Genomic DNA, 9,572 nt, shown 5'->3' on the forward strand with positions numbered 1-9,572 from the left:
TATATATATATATATATATATATATATATATATATATATATATATATATATATATATATATAATGTTTCTTTTTTTAAGTTAAACCATGCAGTATAAATTACTACAGAAATAATCAATTTGATGATCTACCGTATATACATGGAAAAAAACATTTAGTTGGATTAATCAAATATTTGTGATAAAATATGAACGAACCAAAAATTCCAGTTTAAATTATCAGAAATTAACAAAATTTCTTATTAAGTAAAATTTTCAGCCATTTAACTTGAATAATTGTAAGATTAACTAGAAATTTGGTTTGGTTAACTAAAATTTTGTTAACTTGAACAGAATTCTGATAACTTTAACTGGAATTTCTGGTTCATTCATATTTTATCATAAACATATTTGATTAATTCAACAAAATATTTTTTTGTGTATAATATAAAAAAAGTACTTACAATAATGTATGATGTAAAAAACAATCATGTAATTACAATAGTTTTGCAGTAAATCAAACATGTATAATATTTTGAATCAAATAAGACCAGGAAGACAGTTGGTATTATTTTCAGAATTTCGAAGTTACAATTTCTCAAACAACTAATTGTGATTGACTGTATGAACATGATAGAGATTACCTTCTTCTATGTTTTTATGTCCGCAACGATACTTTAAATTTAAATACACACATGTTCTTCTGTAATAACCCAAATAGGAACATATTGGTCAGTAATATAGCCATCTTGCTCTAGAATCAAGTTGGTTAGCAACTCAGAATAAGAAGGATACATATTCTGATTAGTAATTCCTGCATCTCTGTAAGAGATCTTCACAGCCCTATCGGAGTCTTTAAATAATCAATGACTCTTCTACTCATTTATTCGATTCTTATTGTGAGGACTGTACATGCTTACTGGAAGATTAAAAATGGATTCTAAATATGTACTCTCTAAAGTATTCTTCACTGAAACGTTATATTTATAACAAATGGTTCAGTTAAAAATATAGCCCTTCAATTAGTAAAATTTGACTGAAAGATATAGGTGATATTAAAGTCTGTTACTATTACTGTTGTAATTTGCAAATGACACAGACTGTGTCATTGCAACCAAATTGCATGTGATAATTGGTAATTTTATCGTCACAAATACAGAAAGTTGGATTTGTCACAGCGTATAAAGAATTTGTAATATACGGATTTGCAGTGAAATTTTATTTCCACTAGTTAAAACCAATGAAATATTAAAAAAGCAGTAAAGTGGTATTTCCACTGAAAATCAATGAGTATTCACTGATTATCGGTGAAATGTTCATTTTACTTATTTAATATAACTGTTTATACGATTACGACTAGTCATGCGAAGAAGAGAAAAACATATATACGCAGTAGATGTTACTGTTGATTGTCTTCCTTGGCTTCCATGATTGCCAGAAAGGACTAGTGAGTCTTGTTTCTGTTTAAAGACGTGTAAACGGATACACGTTTTCAAAAGTACATTTAGTCTAAATAAATCGTGATTACTTTATTATATACAGAGTGTCTCAGAATAACCTTCGAAGTTTTTGTATGGAGGCATAGAATTAAAATAAATATAAAAGTCCTATACCATTTTGTGATATTCGCAATAATTATTGAGATATTAATTAAAGAAGATTTATGAATGATCACACTAGATATGATAGATGAGCTGTAATGGCTATAACGATACATCTGTCGTCGTGTGCTTCTACATTAGGTCAAACTGAACAAAAAAGTCTTCTATCTTTTTCCTAATAACTTTATAGATTTTTAGTTATTAATTAGATAACATTAATATATTATTGCGAGCGACCATTTGCCAAAAAATCTTTAATTAATAATTAAAAATCTATAAAGTTATTAGGAAAATGGTAGAAGAATTTTGTTCAGTTTGGCCTAATGTATACGATAACAGACGTCGCCACTACAGAAATACCATATCTCCATATCTCGGTTTATCTACCATATCTCGCGTAATCATGTCTCACGTATTCATATGAAGATTATAGACGATATACGATTTTTGTGTTCACCTCATTCCGTACAGAATGCCTCCACAAAAGCTTCGAAAGTTGTTCTAGGACACACGGTATATCTATAAACGCGTATGTTTGAATGTTTTTTTTTTTCGTTTGAACGTATATGGAACTCCGCTATAAATACACAAAGCACATAGCCGACATACCTCTTGGGCCAACTAGACTTGGTCTCTCTTGTATGGTAATTTCGGTTATTATTCCTGTATGCAAGATTGCAAAATTTTGTTGCAATCTTTACTACAATATTTTTTCTGTGTACCGATAATTCATTTTCCAAAATATGAATTTCGAAGAAAAGAGAAAGATCGCACTCTTCGAGCGATTTCTCTCGTTTGTTATCCGCGACAAGAATAAAATTCGCGAACATCGATCAGCTACAGATTTGCGCGCCTCAGCCATGCCGGCACGAGTAGCCGCTTGCTGGCCGGCCAGCCGGCGAGCCCGTCGATTAGCGGGAAAACAATGTGAGAGAGTGGAAAGTCCTTTATTAGCGCGGCGTGAAAAACAGGAAATTAGCGTCGCGACGCGGGCGTCGCGCGAGCTCGTCCAAACGAGCGCGATGGCAACGATGACGTGTGTTGACCGGACGACGATGACCCCACCACCACGACGACGTCGACGGGGCTCTCTTTCTCTCGCAGACGCCACTGCCACCGCCGCCGACGTCGTCGTCGTCTACGAGCAGCCAGCCAGCCAGTCAGCCAGGTCTCCCCCGTCATCCTCGCGATCGTCCCCTCCATTCTCGCTCGCGTCGCGTACGAATGCTTAATCACAAATCGATAGACGTGACGCATCGCGCGCGGCCTGAGATACCGACTTGCCGCCGTCACCGCCGCCGCGCGCGCTTCGGCTTATCTGCATTTCCGACCGTTTCGCCCGCGCGTGGCGGATTAGGGATTACGACGCGGAGGAGAATCGGCCGGAGCTCCCCCTCGCTTTTCGCGGCTTCGTTGCGTTTCGTTCCGTGCCGATGTTGCAGTCGGCGTTGTCTCGTGCGCGTGAGAGCGCGCTTTAGAGGCGGAGAGTGCACGAGAGAGATTGTTTCATCTGCTATCGCGTCATTGGAGGATTGAATCGCGCGTAATTGTCGCTGTAATCGAGAGTGACGCACGTCCCTGTGAATGCACGTGGAAAATTTTCGGGAACACACTAAGGACGATTTGAGATCAATTGAGCCGCGGCACCCGTTGTGATGATATCGCCCGGCGATGTTACGGTAACGCTGTAATGGGCAGGAGAAGTTGCTCGAGAGTGAAGTGCAGTGCAATTACGTCTGGAGATAATGGTTCGTATTCCGCGCTCACTGTTAACGCGTTCAATGCTGATTCCGTCTCGGAGTCGCGTCACGGTACAATTATTTAACGGGCTCAAGTTTCATCCTCGGCTATCTCGCGGAATCACCGGGATTTTCGGGACGGGATTTTTTCCAGCTTGATTTGATCTCTCTCTTTTTCTGTCCCTCTCTCCTCTTGTCAACTTTTAGGGAATAAGGTAATGATCTTGATTGTGAATCGTGTTTAAGGTTAATTTACTTGTATAAATTTTTAGATCGAATATTTAAAGGAACGACAGTTCAATATACCGATATTAGCAACAAATACTATAGTTTTGAAGAAAAATTACTAGAGTCTAATTGGTTTTAAATTGAAAAAAAAAAAATAATTGGAAACGTTCACATACAAGTCCGAATTATATATCAACAAATTATTTTGCGTCTCTACAGATTATACGATACCCAATTTTATATTAATAATGTTTATATTCATTGTTTTCAGTGTACAATATATTGTTTTAGCCTCTGTATAAAATAATAGTACATAGTCTAACTTACTAACAGACTTATAAATCTAAAAAAGTTAATAAAACAAATGGTATTCTAGATATTTTTAAACATTAATAATGTTTGTGACTAAAGAATATAATAGGACTAAAGAATATAGACAACTTTGCTGTATTTTTGCTATAGTGTGTACTGTTTTAGTATATTGATGCACCAAACTTCATCCGAAATTGGGGGGCTCGACTTATAATTGGAACATATTTATCTTGTGATCAACTTTTAGGCAGAGTCTACACACGTATCTCTTCTAGAAACATAAATAACCATCATAACTACATTCTATGCGTATTGAAAATTGTGACAAATAGTATTTCAACCAAAATTGTAAAAACTAAATAATTGTACACTTTAATTGCCCAACAATACCCCCTCCCCCCCTCCACAACTCTAAACGCTCATGCTACTGAGAAAATAAAGTAGTTCGATTGATAAAATCGGCGGTCATCCATCTTCAAAGAAATATGATATCTATTGAACAAATTACGCATTAGTGCAACAATAACTTGCGTTGATGTAGTTATCGCAATCATTGATTGAATTGATAATTTATCACAGCAGCTATTTAATATGTTCAATTGACTAAGCGTTTGCTTGCATGAATTTTGTTCATTCACGCAGTCTTATTAACTCAACTACTTTTTCTTTTCGATGTATGTATTATTTTCGATGTATGTATGTATTATTTCCGAATAATCATAATAACTTTTATAAATTATTTTCTCGAAAACAAGATTCTAAGTGATAATAAATGTATCTATTTATCTCTCATTTTTTCTTTTGCGATAAGATCGTGGATCCCACGTTAAAATGTCTAAATGTTAATTGTCTAAAGATTAAACTAATAGGAATTATCGAGTTAATAGTAATTCAGCTTAAATATCAATTAACCAGATAATAGCATAGTTATTATAATGTTAAGTTAGGTATTAGTCAGATGATTACATAATCCACTAAGAACTAAAACAAATTGATCATTCGGTGTTTTTACTGCTCCAGAGTAATCGGCCAATTTGGAATTATTTGTAAAATTTATCGCGAAGAATTTACTCGTTTCCCCGTTTTACATATTTATATTCGATCTGCATTGCGTCACAATAAAGTTATTGTATCCGTCAGATACGTTGCATTCGTTACGTTTGCCGTCGGCGTTTCTAACACTACTAATAATACTGTCATAATCCGACAGCCGCATTTTATATTAAATATGCAGTGAGGACGCGAGCCATTATCAGCAAGCGTGACTGATTAGGGAGGTGTCGGCGGTCGTGTGTGATATTCCAATTGACCTCACACGGACGCGGACGGCGGCCGCTCGCCTGCTCGTATTGATCACGGCAAATTGTAAATTGCATTGCCGTAATTAACGCTCAAGAGGCCTTAAATCTTAGGCGTGCGCGCACACGCTTGCGATACTTGTTTATAATAATATCAGCTGAAGGCCATTTAGGAAATGAACAACATTGTCGTAATATTCAAAACGCGATTCCGGCGCTTTACGGTAACACGATAATAATAATATGATTCGAGATAACGCGCCAAGTACACCTAGTTAAACACGCTAAAGCGATAGGCGCGATATATTACGTGGCTTGTAAGTGTATAATGAGATTCCGGCACAAATATCTACGGCCGCATTATGGATATCATTTGTTTAATCTATAAATATGCACACTCTTTCCTCCTCCTCCTCCCTTTCTCTCTCTATGTATCCATCTATCTATTTATCTCTTTATCTATCTAAAATCTTAGAATACTAAATATTTATATATATAGAAATGATAATAATAACAACAACAATAGTAATCATATAGCATAGTAACTTGTCATAACATTATATTGCAGTAAGTAGGGAAGACTGGGGCTTGTTGGCTACCGGAGTAGGTTGGAAAAACCGGTTATTTTTAATATTTTCTAACAAATTGCAAAATTAAGCGAGCAGAGAGCTCGCTAAAATTAAGATTTTTAAACATATCAAAAATAGCTTTGATATTCCTGTTTGCTTGATTCTGAAATCTGTTAAAGAAGAATAGAAATAATTGATTTTGCCAACTTACTCCGGTAGTCAAATAACTCTCTCTCCTAGTATAATACAGTACAATATAATATAGTACAGTATAGTATAGTATAATCATTGTATAATAATAGAGTAATATATAATATATATAGTAAAAATAATACATAATATATATTAATTTACAGGGTGTGTCTGTTCTTACGACTTTAATTTATACTGACAAACTCTTTGAGCAATTTTGAGTTAATTTTTTTGCAGCAAAAACGCTGAGATACCAATAGTTTCTGAAGTACAAACGATCAAAACAATGGAACTTTTCACAAACTAATAACGAAATAAATAATAAAATTGTTTTCCTCCATCAGTTTCAACGTTACTTGAACGAAATTTTACTTTGGGTTAGTTAGAAAGTTATGTTGTTTTGGAAATGAAGAAATAAATGAACTATGAATAATGACCTCTCTCGACATTTTCGATGAGGAAGAATATATTAGTAATAAATAAAATATTATACAATATTAACATATAAAACTCTCGTGTAGATTGGAACAAAACAATTTTTCTGTCATTTTGCAAACAACTATATAAAAATTGTGAGTTATTAATTAAAGAACATTATTAAGTGATCACACGCTATGCGGTAAATGAGCTGTAGTGACACTTGCTGTTGTGTATTTATAAATTAATTAAACTGAATAAAAAAGTCCTCTATCATTTTGTAAATAACCACGTAAATTTTTTAGTTGTTAACTAAAGGAAATTCGAAGACAGTCGCGCGCGATTATTGGCGAATCTTTTTTGTCTTCTTTTTATTCAGTTTAACCTCATCTATAAACATGACAGCAGAGATTATCATACACGCGCGCGCGCACACATACACACACATAGGTGGTCTGAAAAATTTTGACACAGTAGTATGCAGATAGGTTAGATCAAACTGATCAAAAAATTCTCTTGCTATTTTTCGAACAATCGTGTGAAATCTCAAGATATTAATGAAAAAAGAATTGATGAACCTGAACGCGCGATATTGTGAAGTGGGTTCTATAAGATCTCATTGAAATTGTTGAAATGCGATTATCTTTTAGCATGGATATCGGTTGAATAACGCGATTATTTTTTAAGCCTTGTGTACACGATGCTAGAAATCAGTTCCAGATCTCGATCCGAGAATGTGTAACCAATAAAACTATCGCCTTTCCATAAAAGCTGCAAATGGATTGGTTGCTTTTTTCTCCGTTCTAGATCTCGGGCCGATTTCTGACATCGTGGACATAAGCCCTTAGAATAGATATCGGTTGATAGCTAAAGACAAAGTAGGCGTGCGAATGGCATGAAGATAATTGTTTTTCGATGTATCGCGAATGTATCGTACGCATGTCGTTAAGAAACAGTCGCATTTTAGTAATTTTCGATGAGATCTCACGCTAACAGAGCTCGTCCCACAACGTCGCGCGCTCGGTTCGTTAGTCTTCTTTTTTTAATATCTCGAAATTTCACATGATTGTTTGTAAAATGTCAGGAATTCTCGGGTTCCGATTGACGTGTTATATTTTTACACGTGGCTGGTCTTGTCACGTCAAACACCCTGTATCTTAATAATAAATAAAACTGATAAATTCACAGAGAGATACGTCGTATAGCGACAGCGATCGCTAACCAGTTGGTCGTGTAAAAAAAGCGAGGCACACCTTGAACTTAATTGATCGTCGTTCATTGACCCGATACGTAATATCCTCTCGTGTCTCTCGAGTTTTTCTCTCCTTTTTCTCTCTTCTTTTCGCGTGTATACGCATATACGTACGTACTTACGTGGCACATGCACAGATTTGAGCGAAATTTCGACGAAACGAATTATTTAGCGCACATCCGAAACGCGTTTTGTAAGCGAGCCGTTTATACGCCACGTTGACAATGGGTGTAATTTCCATCGAACGATGTCGACCGTGTTACGCATGAAAATGTATTTATCTCGCGTTTATGTCAAATGGGAATGTAACGGGGGGGACACGCGTGTGCACGCATAGGAAAACTAGCTTCCCTGCGCTCCTCTCGTTGTGAGACTGGCGTGTTTTATCGGCTGTCTTTACGAGTTCCGACACGGCAACGTTACATTAGACGATACGCATATATCCGAAAATAATGGCGGCCACTGTCGGTTAATGTTCGGGGCTCTCGCTCGAATAATGGATTATCGTTGAAGTATATGGGATCTTAAAGAGGAACACACACGGGGATACGATATTTTCCCTTGAGTTCTCAGCAACTTGTGAAGAAAGTGAAAAAATTGCGCGAGCGGCACGCGGCGGCTGTTCATGATGACAATCGAGGTCAGAGGTCGAGGAGAAGTATATTCATATAATACTCGATGTACGGTGAATTAGTGGTTCACGGTTTAGATACAATATTTGAGAATTGATTGTATTTTCCTGTGAATAAATCGATTCTAATTCGGTTTTTTGGGAAATAGATACTAGCAAAACTGAATCGATAAGTCAATCGACCAATCACAGTTATCTCATCTTTGTTACTTATTGAATGTGGAATGAAACAAGGTAATGATTGCGTCGATTAAAGGGAAACACCACATGTATTTTCGATAAATTTTCACTTTGAGTTGATTCACTTCTCATTAACAATTATTTTTAATGTGGTAAGTTATTGAATATTTTATTATTTGTACTGTAATGTAAAAACCTGATCAGTATATTTGAAGACTATTTTTTATCATGAAAATACTTTGCTAAAAATAACCATTACTTATGAGAAGAAAAGTAAACTGAATAATCGGTCTCTTTAACAGCAAAATGATAGTTTCCTTTGTGCATGGTGAATGAAATTGCAGTAGATATGTGTGAAACTCGATGAGCCGGAAAAGCGCGCACGTGAATATGTATGTGGCATGGATTAATATTTCCCGAAGTGTTGCTCTCGATTTTCGTTTATCGCATTTGCGATTCTCGGCGTCTTAGAATATCGATATCCGTTGGAACCGTGCCAATTTCATTCTGGCGCTGTGATTTATTTACGGCTGTGCCAAATATTCTATTAAAGAAAACTAAAAAGAAGGAAAGGAGAAAAGAGATGCGAACGGGAAATAGAAACAAATCTCGGAAAAATATAGAACGCGTCCGTTCGTGCGGTTTTCACGCTTCATGTGTGTATATATTTAAAGAGCACATGGGAAATCGATGGTGAATGAAACTTTGATCTATGGTCGCGTCTGTGTGTACATGTGTGTGTGCGTGCGCGTCTCTCTCTCTCTCTCTCTCTCTCTCTCTCTCTCTGTCTGTTTATCTCAGTCACTCGTTTGCTCGCGAGTACGGCGGCGCATTTGTGTAAACACATGCGTATGCACGTAAACTATTATGCGGCTGCGGCGGCTGTTTCACTGGGTGAAGCAGTCGTATAAGCCAGTAGTGCCGGAGTTCAACGACTGGTATAAATTAAAGCGGCGCTCGGATTTCAATGCCACGGCCTTGCTCAAGGCCGGCGCACTCGTAGAAAATGAACGGTACATTTGCGCCGGCATTCGTAACAATAAATTGTACGAATGCGCGGCGCGAATGATCGAGAGTACCGCCACCCGCAAAACCAACGCAAACGAGATCGAGGCGCGCGCGTTCTTTGAAGGTTCACTTTTATGCGCTCGTCGAGTCGTTGAACGTGAAATTCCT

General features: G+C 36.6%; 1 protein-coding gene across 23 annotated transcripts in view; it reads left to right on the forward strand.

Annotated features, from left to right (window-relative positions):
* LOC116851603 (bromodomain adjacent to zinc finger domain protein 2B-like) overlaps positions 1–9,572 on the forward strand; it is a 401,190-nt gene that overhangs the window by 320,635 nt on the left and 70,983 nt on the right. Inside the window, exon 1 of one of the 23 annotated variants that reach the window (XM_032831195.1) lies at positions 3,006–3,326. The exons of the other annotated variants lie outside the window; for them this stretch is intronic. Coding sequence (XP_032687086.1) covers positions 3,269–3,326 — 58 coding nt within the window. The 5' untranslated portion in view covers positions 3,006–3,268. Of the gene's footprint in view, positions 1–3,005; positions 3,327–9,572 lie in introns of those variants that run through there. 23 annotated transcript variants of the gene reach the window in all.

The sequence above is a fragment of the Odontomachus brunneus genome, unplaced genomic scaffold, assembly GCF_010583005.1.
Source record: "Odontomachus brunneus isolate Ranch 3 - 2012 unplaced genomic scaffold, Obru_v1 Obru_scaffold_180, whole genome shotgun sequence".
Taxonomy (NCBI): Eukaryota; Metazoa; Arthropoda; class Insecta; order Hymenoptera; family Formicidae; genus Odontomachus; species Odontomachus brunneus.